General features: G+C 35.2%; 2 protein-coding genes across 3 annotated transcripts; one reads left to right on the top strand and one right to left on the bottom strand.

Annotated features, from left to right (window-relative positions):
- Positions 1 to 194: 194 nt before the first annotated feature.
- On the bottom strand, positions 195 to 12,201 carry LOC134242834 (persulfide dioxygenase ETHE1, mitochondrial-like). The gene is made up of 7 exons (XM_062724966.1): positions 11,863 to 12,201; positions 11,455 to 11,599; positions 9,919 to 10,104; positions 9,042 to 9,134; positions 8,852 to 8,941; positions 3,811 to 3,927; positions 195 to 1,514 (listed from the first exon to the last, which is right to left on the bottom strand). Exons 1-7 carry the CDS (start codon positions 12,097 to 12,099, stop codon positions 1,447 to 1,449), a joined length of 936 nt encoding a protein of 311 aa, XP_062580950.1. The 5' UTR covers positions 12,100 to 12,201; the 3' UTR covers positions 195 to 1,446.
- LOC134242835 (anaphase-promoting complex subunit 13-like) lies at positions 12,196 to 13,255 on the top strand. 2 transcript variants are annotated; one of them, XM_062724967.1, is made up of 2 exons: positions 12,196 to 12,317; positions 12,639 to 13,255. In XM_062724967.1, exon 2 carries the CDS (start codon positions 12,641 to 12,643, stop codon positions 12,866 to 12,868), a length of 228 nt encoding a protein of 75 aa, XP_062580951.1. In that variant the 5' UTR covers positions 12,196 to 12,317; positions 12,639 to 12,640; the 3' UTR covers positions 12,869 to 13,255. The 2 variants fall into 2 exon arrangements, with proteins under 2 accessions (XP_062580951.1, XP_062580953.1); XM_062724969.1 differs by having other exon boundaries at positions 12,212 to 12,271.
- The last annotated feature ends 51 nt before the right edge of the window (positions 13,256 to 13,306 follow it).

The raw sequence follows: 13,306 nt of genomic DNA, 5'->3' as shown, positions 1-13,306 counted from the left end.
TGACTAGGCAGTCTTGCTAATTTTAAAAATATTTTGTGGTATATATAATAATTCTTACTACCGGTAATGCAAATATATGCAACAATGTAATTTTCATGACCAGACAGACTCACGTAATTACACAAAAATAAAGTTCTTGCAAATAAAATGTGATTTACAGTAGTCAAATGAAAACAACACCTTTTTTTTGTTCATTTAATTTTTATATCGTCATTCTCATGGCAGCCATAAAAAGTTCTGTATGCAAAACCAATTCACCACATTTCATTAACACATTTAATTATTCTTTAGGTTTTTATATATTTTTTCTAAAATGAAAGTCCTGTTTAAATATCAAAACAGATTAAAAATTCAAATAAAATTCAAAAACAAAAACAGTATTGATTGTTCAATCAGAGAAGTTTTTAAACAGTTTGCCCCCTTTATCATTAATCAAACAGTAAAATAAATCTATACACAAATCAAGTTTACCAGATTAAATGTCAATGTGCCTTCATTAACTAAGGGGGTCAATAGGCTCCTCTTTTTACAGAAGATGGGTATAGATGATCTTATCCCTTGGCACAGAGTCAGTAGGACACACGTTCATTACAACTTGATGCTCAAAATCAAGCTGTCTTTTGTCAAAGTTAAATAAATGGACAAAGAAATTAACATTGGAGGTGTCTGGAGGTCAGTTATAACCAGGTTTACTGTATTTCCTCCCATTGCCTGCTATATTCCACCATTTTCATCAAAAAGTAAATATTTTTTCTGCTCCAAGCAGTTGTATAAATCTTAAAAAAAATTTAAAGTGCTATACACTGACACAACTAGTACTTGTAACATTTTCAATGCATAAAAATATATACATGTGATTCATTAAAGCTAAGCTTTATATCTGGTTTTACACTTCCCTGCACTTGAAATATACAAGAAAACAAAATGAATGCTATATATTAAATAAAATACAGACATATACATGTATGCACCACTCTTATGCTTTTGTTCATAGATTAATCACTTCTCACTCTGTGTAAATCAGCTCTCGCTCTCCTATCTGAATTTTTTTGTTGTAGATACAAGACAATAGTAATAAAAGGTTGTTATAAGACAAGATAAAAGTGAAAGGTTATTGTAGTAGTAGTATAGGACTGAATTAACAAGTTTCATGCAGTGAGAACAAGGAGTTCTAAAAAAAAAATTGGTTTTTCTCGAGTTTGTATGTTGAAATTGAAAAGGAACACTGCAGGAGAAAGCCGATTTACATAGCAGAAGAAAATATTTTAAAACTGCAGAGTTTTCGTAGTATACCACAAATTATTAAACCTTTAAGGCTGAAAGATTAGGTAAAAAATATGCCATTAAATGCAGACATAATTGTGATCATGATAATCAGAGTGAGTTTTGATGTTGCCCTCCGAGATGCGTTGATGTGTCAGACTCTCCAACAGATCAGCTCACCAACTAAACCTTAGAGAACTCCTCCGGAAGATTGTACAGGCCACAGACGAGATTGGCAGGTAAAGCTTTGTCTGAAAACAAGATAGAATAATTTTCAGTAAATACAAGACAGAATAATTTTCAGTAAATACAAGATAGAATTATTATCCGTAAGTACAAGATAGACTTATTGTCAGTAAATACAAGAGAGACTTATTGTCAGTAAATACAAGAGAGACTTATTGTCAGTAAATACAAGATAGACTTTTTGTCAGTAAATACAAGAGAGACATTGTCAGTAAATACAAGATAGACTTCTTGTCAGTAAATACAGTAAATACAAGATAGACTTATTGTCAGTAAATACAAGAGAGACTTATTGTCAGTAAATACAAGAGAGACTTATTGTCAGTAAATACAAGATAGACTTTTTGTCAGTAAATACAAGAGAGACATTGTCAGTAAATACAAGAGAGACTTTTTGTCAGTAAATACAAGATAGACTTAATGTCAGTAAATACAAGATAGACTTTTTGTCAGTAAATACAAGATAGACTTTTTGTCAGTAAATACAAGAGAGACATTGTCAGTAAATACAAGATAGACTTATTGTCAGTAAATACAAGAGAGACTTCTTGTCAGTAAATACAAGATAGACTTATTGTCAGTAAATACAAGAGAGACTTATTGTCAGTAAATACAAGAGAGACTTATTGTCAGTAAATACAAGATAGACTTTTTGTCAGTAAATACAAGAGAGACTTATTGTCAGTAAATACAAGATAGACTTCTTGTCAGTAAATACAAAGAGACTTATTATCAGTAAATACAAGATAGACTTCTTGTCAGTAAATACAAGATAGACTTAATGTCAGTAAATACAAGATAGACTTTTTGTCAGTAAATACAAGAGAGACATTGTCAGTAAATACAAGATAGACTTTTTGTCAGTAAATACAAGAGAGACTTATTGTCAGTAAATACAAGAGAGACTTATTGTCAGTAAATACAAGATAGACTTATTGTCAGTAAATACAAGATAGACTTCTTGTCAGTAAATACAAAGAGACTTATTGTCAGTAAATACAAGATAGACTTATTGTCAGTAAATACAAGATAGACTTAATGTCAGTAAATACAAGATAGAATTACTGTCAGTAAAAACTAGAAAGACTTATTGTCAGTAAATAAAAAATTGTGTAGTTTTCATTTAATATGAAGTAGGGATATCAACAAATATTCGAATATTCATTTGATGAGTTGATATTCGAATATAAATTCATGATTCAAATATTCGGATTTTAAGTATACAAGCATCAAAAAGAAAAAAAATCTGGCAAAAACTGAAGTTTTATCAGAAATTGAATCAAATTCTCATCATTGACCAATAATAAGATTTTATTTAAACAAAATTAACAGACACTCCTCTTGGATTACCTTAAGGGTGTGAAGAATGTGTCTATTAAAATGATATAAATTATTCATTTGATCATTTAATTAGAGATATAACAATGTCCAGTACTTATAATTAGTTTGTATTGTTGAAAGGACACATTTTTGTTTATGTATACATCATTTAAAATCATTATCAGGGAATTAATTAGCTAAAAGTAATTGCTTTCAATGTTTCTCCATTAGATAATTGTTCTGCGTGGTATAAATCTGTAGGGTTATCAGTGTACACTTTGGTAAGATGATTAATCTGGAACTTATTAAAAGAATCTTTTGAATTTTCAGGGGAAATTTTTGTTATTACATTTTGGATATATGTTCATATATTCTGTAAAATATTTTAAGAATGTAATTAAAGTGCATTTACAAAACTCTACATGAAATTTTATTCCAAAATAATGACATAAAACGTATATATTGCTTGACAAAAGAGTGAAGATACATATTATAATGCAAGATGTATTTATTTTATCGAATATATTCGAATACTACTATCGAATATTCGAATATCAATTTTTGACAATTTTGACATCCCTAATATGAAGTGTATTGTAGATTCAGTTTCAAATCATCAGGTTGATCAATGTCACAGATAGGCCAGCCTCTCCTTCCTATCTTGCAGATCATTCCAACAAACAGTAATAGGCTTAGTGCTCTATGTTTTCTTCACTGTAGATAGCTTGCAGTGATTATCTAAATGTAAGCTTTTCCTACCTATTTGTTTAGTATATGGAAGGTTTAGTTCCTTCATTATAAATGTAATCTTTCCTACCTATTTGTTTTGGATATGGAAGGTTTAGTTCCTTCATTATAAATGTAATCTTTCCTAGTTGGATATGAAGGTTTAGTTCCTTCGTTATAAATGTAATCTTTCCTACCTATTTGTTTTGGATATGGAAGGTTTAGTTCCTTCACTATAAATGTAGTCTTTCCTACCTATTTGTTTTGGATATGGAAGGTTTAGTTCCTTCATTATCTTCACAAACTCTTCTTTAGTCTTGGTCAAACGAGGATTCATGGTTTTTTCCTCAGCCACTGTTGTGCTTGTTTGACCTTTAAAGAAAAAAGAATAATAGTCATGATATTAGAAAACTAGAATTATGTCCATAGGACATGAATGCCCCGCCGAGGATATATTAGTAAAGCAACATGAAAATTTGTATGTGTATAAAATTTGATCAGTTTGGTTCAGGTAGGGCTTATAGTAACCAGGGAATAAAAATGTAGGTCAGATCCAGCATCCAAAGCAAGTCTGGTAGTGTCCATCCCTAAATGCATCATCCATGCAAGTTTGGTTCAGGCAGGGCTTATAGTTACTTGGGAATGAAAATATAGGTCAGATCCAGCATCCGAAGCAAGTCTGGTAGTGTCCATCCCTAGATGCATCATCCATGCAAGTTTGGTTCAGGCAGGGCTTATAGTTACTTGGGAATGAAAATATAGGTCAGAACCAGCATCCAAAGCAAGTCTGGTAGTGTCCATCCCTAGCTGCATCCTCCATGCAAGTTTGGTTCAGGTAGGGCTTATAGTTACTTGGGAATGGACCTGCTCCAAAAACTTTAACCTGGTCACTCATCTGGAAAATGTAGGTAAGGTCCAGCATCCGAAACAAGTCTGGTAGTGTCCATCCTTAGATGCATCATCCATGCAAGTTTGGTCCAAGTAGGGCTTATAGTTCCTTAGGAATGGACCTGCTCCAAAAACCTTAACTGGTCACTCATCTGGAAAGTGTAGGTCAGATCCAGCATCCGAAGCAAGTCTGGTAGTGTTCATCACTAGATGCATCATCTGTGCAAGTTTGTATCAACATGTAAAGGTTGATAACACCATCTTGAATGGTATGTTTTAAACTGAGCTAAACACTCAATTAAGAAAAAAGAGGTCAAGGTCAAAGGAAAGGTCAAGGTCAAAAACTGTTGATGCAGTTGCATAGCTCTCATCAATATCTATCAGCAAATGAAGTTTGATGAAAATATCTTGGATAGTTTCTTTGAAACTTAGCTTTGAACAGAGCTAAATGCAAAGTGTGACGGAAGGACGGAAGGACGAAAGACGGACATGACAAACACTATATGCCCCGGCCATATTCATGGCGGGGCATAAATATAGATTTGTGGGAGAATTGCTGTGATGATTTATTTTCTTTCTTCCATTGTTGTTTCTAATTTGAACAATTTACTTCAATATTTATACCTAGCACAAACAACACTTGGGGTAAATAAAATCATGAACCCATCCATCTGTCCACCCAGTGATGTGTGATCATTATGAAGACATTTTGGGAGCATTTGGTTCATAAAAGGAAGAAAATTTAATTGTCCAATATTTCTCTTCACTCAATTTCATATCTAAAGCCCCATGCCTATATATGCCAGCTCTCACCTTGTCATTTATTTAATATCTATTTATTTAATATACCGGTACCTTATAAATGAGTAACCCATGAAATTTAATAAATGCAAAACATGACACAAAATCTTTAAAACTTCAAAAATATCTGGTAGTTTTTTAGCTCACCTGAGCCGAAGGCTCAAGTGAGCTTTTCTGATCAAAATTTGTCCGTTGTCTGTCGTTGTCATCGTCGTTGTCGTCGTAAACTTTTCACATTTTCATCTTCTTCTCCAGAACCACTGGGCCAATTTCAATCAAACTTGCCACAAAGTATCCTTAGGTGAAGGGGATTCAACTTTTTTCAAATGAAGGGCCACACCCTTTTCCAAGGGGAGATAATTATGAATTAGTGAACAAGAGGCCCACAGGCCTTATAGGTCACCTGAGCATCATGCAACAACTTTCAGATGATTGAATTTGTTTCATGTTTTAAGCTAGATGCTTAGGCATTCACAATTTTGGAAGAGGCACTCTTGCTCAACATAACTATGTACTTAGTTAGTTTATTTAAAACCTATGAGCAGAGAAGAAGATTTTCAAAGATTTAATGCATTTTCACTATATAATCAATAGAGCCCCGCCCTAACACCAGAACCTCTGACCCTGGGGCCATAAAATTCACAATTTTGGTAGAGGCACTCTTGCTCATTATAACTATGTACTTAGTTAGTTTATTTAAAACCTAGGAGCAGAGAAGATTTTCAAAGATTTAATGCATTTTCACTATAATCAATAGAGCCCCGCCCTAACACCAGAACCCCAGACCCTGGGGCCATGAATTTCAGAATTTTGGTAGAGGCACTCTTGCTCATCATAATTATTTACTGAATTAGTGTATTTAATACGTAGGAGCAGAGAAGAAGATTTTCAAAGATTTAATGCATTTTCAATAAATAATCAATATAGAGCCCCACCCTAACACCAGAACCCCTGACCCTGGGGCCATAAAATTCACAATTTATGAAGATACACTTTTGCTCATCATAACTATGTGCTTAATTAGTTTATTTAATACTCAGGAACAGAGAAGAAGATTTTCAAAGAAATAATGCATTTTCACTATATAATCAATAGAGCCCCGCCCTAACACCAGAACCCCTGACCCTGGGGCCATAAAATTCATAAATTTGGTAGAGCCACTCTTGCTCATCATAACTATGAACTTAATTTGTTTATTTAATACCCAGGAGCAGAGAAGAAGATTTTTAAAGATTTACTGCATTTTCACTATATAATCAATAGAGCCCCGCCCTAACACCACAACCCCTGACCCTGGGGCCATGAATTTCACAATTTTGGTAGAGGACTCAATGCTGATTACAATCATACCAACAGTTTGACTGCTTGATGTCCGGGAGTAAAGAAGAAGATTTTTAAAGATTGCACTATTTTTAGTGGTTTTTGCCCCCTCCCCCAGGCCCCAGGGGAGCGGGGACCACCAAATTCACAATTTTTGTTCCCCTTCACCCATAGATGCTATATGCCAAATTTGGTTGAAATTGGTTCAGTGGTTTCAGAGAAGAAGCTAAAAATGTTTAAATGTTAACGCACGACGCACGACGCACGACGGACGACGACGGACAAAAACGGATAGCAATAGGTCACCTGAGTTTACTCAGGTGACCTAAAAATTAATGGTATTTTTATAAAATCTTCTTCTCAAGAACCACTGGGCCAAGAAAGATGAAACTCATGTGGAAGCATCCTCAGGCAGTGTAGATTCAAGTTTGTTCAAATCATGACCTCTGGGAGTAAGGCGGGGCCACAATGGCCGATCAAAGTTTTACATAGAGTATATTGGGAAAATCTTTAAAAATCTTCTTCTCAAGAACCACTGGGCCAGGAAAGATGAAACTCATGTGGAAGCATCCTCAGGTAGTGTAGATTCAAGTTCCTTCAAATCATGACCCCCAGGGGTAGGGCGGGGCCACAATGGCCGATCAAAGTTTTACATAGAGTATATAGGGAAAATCTTTAAAAATCTTCTCAAAAACCACTGGGCCAGGACAGATGAAACTCGTGTGGAAGCATCCTCAGGTAATGTAGATTCAAGTTTGTACAAATCATGACCCCCGGGGGTAGGGCGGGGCCACAATGGCCGATCAACGTTTTACATAGGAGTATATAGGGAAAATCTTTAAAAATCTTCTTCTCAAGAACCACTGGGCCAGGAAAGATGAAACTCATGTGGAAGCATCCTCAGGTAGTGTAGATTCAAGTTCCTTCAAATCATGACCCCCAGGGGTAGGGCGGGGCCACAATGGCCGATCAAAGTTTTACATAGAGTATATAGGGAAAATCTTTAAAAATCTTCTCAAGAACCACTGGGCCAGGACAGATGAAACTCATGTGGAAGCATCCTCAGGTAATGTAGATTCAAATTTATACAAATCATGACCCCCAGGGGTAGGGTGGGGCCACAATGGCCGATCAACGTTTTACATAGGAGTATATAGGGAAAATCTTTAAAAATCTTCTTCTCAAGAACCACTGGGCCAGGAAAGATGAAACTCATGTGGAAGCATCCTCAGGTAGTGTAGATTCAAATTTGTTCAAATCATGATCCCCAGGGGTAGGGCAGGGCCAGTGGTCGATCAAAGTTTTACATAGGAGCATTCAAGTTTGTACAAATCATGACCCCTAAGAGGTAGGATGGGGCCACAATGACTGATCAAAGTTTTACATAGGAATTTATAGGAAAATCGTCTTCTCAAGTACATGTACTTCAAAGCAATGATTAGTGATAGTATAGGAATAAAATGTTTTTAAAAAATCTTTTTATCAAGAACATTAAAGTCATATGCGGTATTAATATGAAGGCATTCTGAAGTAGTATTAAATTTAAGCCCCCCCCCCCCCCCCCCACCCCCCTTCAGTAAACTTTTCAGTTCTGATCTGATTTGGGTTTTTTCTTAGCCGATTTGCTCAGGTGAGCGATGTGGCCCCTGGGCCTCTTGTTATTATACCCCCATTCTGAAGGAGAAGGGGGTATACTGTTTTACCCTTGTTTGTCTGTCTGTCCGTCTGTGTGTCTGTCCGTAACAAATTTTTGTTGCAGTTTTCTCAGCAACTACTCATCGCAGATGCTTGAAATTTTAACACAGTCTTCTCTGAGGCATGCCATACGGTGGGATACATTTTGGTCAAATCCGATGTCAACTTCCTGTTTGTCTGTGTGTCTGTCCGTTTCATATACATGTATAACAAATTTTTCGTCGCATTTTTCTCAGCAACTACTCATTGCAGATGCTTGAAATTTTTATAGAATCTTCTCTGAGGCATGCCATACGGTGGGATACATTTTTGGTCAAATCTGATGTCAGCTTCCTGTTTGTTTGTGCGTCTGTCCATTTCATACATAACAAATTTTTCGTCGCAGTTTTCTCATCAACTAATCATAGCAGATGCTTGAAATTTTAGTGCACTCTTTGTTGAGGCATGCCATATGGTGGGATTAATTTTGATATGAATCTGATGTCTGTAATGGAACTTGTGTATATAAGATAGTGTTTATTCACATCAGAGCAGGGGTATTCCTAGTGAGCATTGGCTCACAGATTTCCTGTTTTTTATTATTTTCATTTACCTGTGTAATCATGGGCAGGAAACAGTGTGTAGTTGGGAGGGAGGGAGAAAATCTTCTCATGAACAGAGTTGTACAAAGTCTCAGAATTTCCTGTATAAGTAAGAAAAACACATTGTCTGTTGTAAAAAAATCTATCTTTAACTGTTTTTGTAACAATTTTATGACCATAATAATTTGGTGTATATTTTACCTTCCTGGAAATCTGTTCTGCCGCAACCTCTGACAAGAACGGCATCTCCAGTAAAAGCCATAGCCTTCTCATGCCATACATAGGTGACACATCCTGTAGGAAAGAAAAAAATTGCAATACAGAAAATGTTCTTTATTATGTAACACAAATCTTTCTATTTGAGAAGTTGGATAATTGTATTTTAAGTATGGAAAAAAGATATTCTCTCTCCCTGGTGAGTTCAATTATACTGAGATTTTCTTGGTTACTCTCGAGTTTACAAACTTTGCTCTGAGAAGTTTTCTTGACCCTCTACCTCAATTAATTATTATTATCTTAAGTGATGGGTATATAAAGGGCCCAGGATCTCTAGTCAGGTGCTTTACCAACTGAACCACAGGCCTTTCGATCGCTTAGAAAAAAAAAATGAGGTTTTTGACACACACAATTTTTTAAGCGATCCAAAGACCTGTAGACTGAACATTTCTGGCCACCGGTGATTGAACCCGGCTGACCTCTGCATTTTTGTCCACTTTTGTTAACTTACATTTGGTGCTGTGCCATGCCCTGGAACTGACAGGTGAGAGGTCTGCCAGGGATGAGTCTGGGGTCATTAAGGGACCAAAGACTTTTAAGGAGGATCAAGGTATGTAGCGGTCAGGCGGGTTAGATCGCTCGTGGCCAGATAGTTTATTCTAAAGAGCACCTGACCAGAGAATCAGGGGGCCTGGATTCCAATTCCGGTCTGGTCTGCAGCATTTTTGTCCTCTCTGGTTACACATGCATTGATAAATTAATTTGAAGGCTTTTGTGTGTAATGCCAACTTCTAAAATCTACAGTTTATGTCATACAAATTACCATGCAGTTATGTAGTTTAACAATGAGTTGTTAGCTTACCATTTGTATGACCTGGTGTACTTTTGACCTCTATCTCGTATTTACCAAAGGTCAACTTGTCCCCCTCTTTGACCTTGACATCTGCCTCGGCCTTACTGGCAGCTGAGATAACACTCTTACATTCGGGAATCTGCTTCTTGATGAACCCAGTACCGGTGATGTGATCCGCATGCACATGGGTGTTGACTGAAACAAATTATAACATTTCTATGTGCCTGTTAGTGTTAGGTACAAACTCAATATGTATACCATCAGGTTATGCCCTAGTTTTATGCAATCTTGTCTACATCTGATGAGATAAATTTAGTCTACAATCTGTATCACTAATATTATTTGATAATTCAAAACAGTTGGAAAAGCCCATTTCCATTGATAAGGCAGACTGTAAATAAACTTTACAGTTTTAAGTAGATCAATTCGATTTAAGTAGAACAATAGATAAAATAGTCTTTATAAATAGATTCAGGTTAAAAACTAGTCCAGTTCTGGATCACACTAAAGGAAACTTCAAATTACAGTATTTATACTGATGACAGACTAAACCTTTTTGCTTAAATTATGCTATCGTTTATATTTCTTATTTAAAATTATATTATATTGTGGAACGTCTCCCCCCATTTTTTTTTTTTAATTCTGAGTTGGGCAAGGACAAGCATCTTTTAAAAGATGGTCTTACAGAATTTTTAATTAAATACATTAAGGAATTATTTAAAGACAATTCATTAAATACAAACTTACATAAACTTATTGAAATTTGATTTCAGAAAGGTCAGTAAGTACAAATTTAAGGACCAGACCTGCTGAAAAGAGATTTTTACCTGGTCAACCCTACCAAAATTATAATTCAGATATACACAATCTGAAGTATACATGTACATGCCTTGATGAACTTCCATACAATTTACAAACAAGGGTATGGCTTTTAATTTTTAGAGAATAAACTTCCAACAAAAACTTCAACCTTATCAAGAAAATAAGAGTAAGTTTGGAAACAAAAGGGTTTTTTTTCCAAAAAAGTATTTTCCTTAATTGTCATTCATCTATTATAAATTCGATCACTGACAGATAAATACAGTAAAACTCAGTTATAACAAAGTCACGGGGACCTATGGAATTACTTCACCATATCCATAATTTGCTATAGCTGGGGATCCAAGAATTCACTACATCCGTGAATTTGCAATATCCGTGTTAACACAATACAAGTTTTGCTGTACAGTTTTTCCACTTTTAAAACTGAGGTATGTGTATGTAAGGGGTGAAAATGAAAGCATAAATTTCAAAATATTTATGAGGGTATTTACTACATAGGAATCATTAAAATTTAAGGGGTCCAATTTATTCTCTTATACCTACAAAAAGAAATACCAGGGGTATGACTTTGAAATTTTATTTATCTATTTGCTGAGGTCATTAATTTGTGGATCAAAGATCAATGCCCAGGAATTCTACGAATATTGAACCACAACGAAATCTTATGATTTTAAAGTAACTGCCATATTTTAATGTCAACATTGTAAAAACAAAAATAAACACCTGCGTATTTAAGAGTAAGTCCTAGATCCTTGACTAACTTGGTGTCTCTGGCTACAGTGTCAATAACAGGATCAATCAGGATTGCTTCCTTTGTGTCAGGATCAGCCAGGAGGTAGGTGTAGGTAAAGGATTTATACTCCAGGAACTGTAATGAATCAAAAAGATACTGCTTTACCACATAAAATCGTACTAATCACCAGCTTAACTCTAAAGGAAAAAGCATTTTAAATAAATATAAGTAAATCAAAATACACATCATGTATACCCCTTTATCTAAATAACATTTACATATAGCTAGTCTAATAATACTTATCAAATTATTTTTGGTATATAATCCAATTTTAGAAAGTTTACTTTAAAACCTTTAGCCCCCAAATCATGATGCATGTTGTATTTGTGTGGTCATACTTGTCTGAAGACATAGTCCTTGTCTCTTCCAGCAAATCCCGACATATTCCTTGCAAACTGACCATGCAAGACTCTACCCAAGTCGCAATTATTTGAAAGGAAAGGCGGTTCGGCACGCGATTTTTTGCAACTTGCATGCAGCTTCCTTGCTGCTGACAACGCGAAGCATTTGTCGACGGAACAATATAGTCCACGAACGTTCAAACTACCAATTACTTTACTCCGGCATGTTGCCATTCTATGTGAATAACCTCACACAAATCTTTCCAAATCCTTGATCTGGAAGGACTTTTTGTTTACAAGTTGCTAAGTTCGCACATGCGCAATTGCTGTATTATATCAGGTACAGAGGACACGAGTACTCCGGAAGGAGGCCTCCGAGTCACGTTTCGATAATAACTATCTTTCTGTACGTTGGTAATATTTTTAAAAAATTATGAAATCGCTGTAGGAAGGTATAAGAATAGAAAATATAATTGACTAAAAGAAAGATCTTTCCAGTTCATAGAATACGTACTTTCACTTTCAGTTTCCATTAAACTTAAAGCTAAGCATTTGTGACAATGAAAATACTTCATATTTCAAAATGGTTAACTTGTGTTTTATATCATTTTTTAATTTTTTTTCCATTTTGCATTATCTGTTAAAAAAAATAATTAAGCAAGCCTATCTGTATTCCATAATCATGAAAATGCACTTTAAACATTAAGTATTTCATCAGATTCATAGTCATATATTGAATTCTAATTATTTGTGTACAATAACTTTCCTTTCAGTGATGGACAGTCAAGTTGCACGTGATGGCCGTCTGATGGAGTTGGTGGATGAGAAATGGCGAGAAGACAAACTCCCGATGGAGGAAGTAGCTGTGCCTCAGATGGAACTGCCAGAAATAGAACCAGATAACGGACCAACCAATGAGACCCTGAAAGAGCAGGAACAAAAGTGGGCTGACCTGGCACTGTCCTCACTGCATGACCAGCCACCCGCGACCACCAGTAACTGACCAGCTGTAACTGCATGTGATTTTACGATTCAGAATCATCTGATATCTAGTGATCATCACAGAGTCCGAAAATGTGAAATCTGAGGTTAATATGGTTAAGAGAGGTCTTAATTTGTTCCCTCCACCAGACTTAATGTTAATTTCTATATATTTGCCACTATTAACTGTACTTTTTGAAGTAATAGCACCATTTGCATGTAATAAATTTAGTACTGAACTTTTAAGGAAAATGGAAGCTTGAGGACTAATGGATGCCTGTGTGCATCAATTCATACATAATCCCTGCAATTAAATGGACTTGATAAAAAGGGAAATTGTATGAACCAAATGAATTTATGTATCAATATTCGCTTCTTTTTTTAAATAAAGTTTGTCAAAATGGAGAAATGTTTATTACTGTATAAATATACTTGGATTTCATATAATTTATATAATACT

The sequence above is a fragment of the Saccostrea cucullata genome, unplaced genomic scaffold (genome assembly GCF_032062105.1).
Source record: "Saccostrea cucullata isolate Sc308-1 unplaced genomic scaffold, CSIRO_AGI_Scuc_v1 ctg304, whole genome shotgun sequence".
In the NCBI taxonomy this organism is placed as follows: Eukaryota; Metazoa; Mollusca; class Bivalvia; order Ostreida; family Ostreidae; genus Saccostrea; species Saccostrea cuccullata.
This window is presented reverse-complemented; position numbering and strand designations above follow the sequence as displayed.

Excerpts from the sequence above, each read along its gene's own strand:
- LOC134242834 (XM_062724966.1), bottom strand. The coding sequence starts at position 12,099 with ATGGCAACATGCCGGAGTAAAGTAATTGGTAGTTTGAACGTTCGTGGA. Across the intron at positions 10,105-11,454 it reads ACTTACTCTTAAATACGCAG|TCAACACCCATGTGCATGCG; the intron begins GTGTTTATTTTT and ends AATTTGTTTCAG. Across the intron at positions 9,135-9,918 it reads TACACCAGGTCATACAAATG|GATGTGTCACCTATGTATGG; the intron begins GTAAGCTAACAA and ends TCTTTCCTACAG.
- LOC134242835 (XM_062724967.1), top strand. The coding sequence starts at position 12,641 with ATGGACAGTCAAGTTGCACGTGATGGCCGTCTGATGGAGTTGGTGGAT.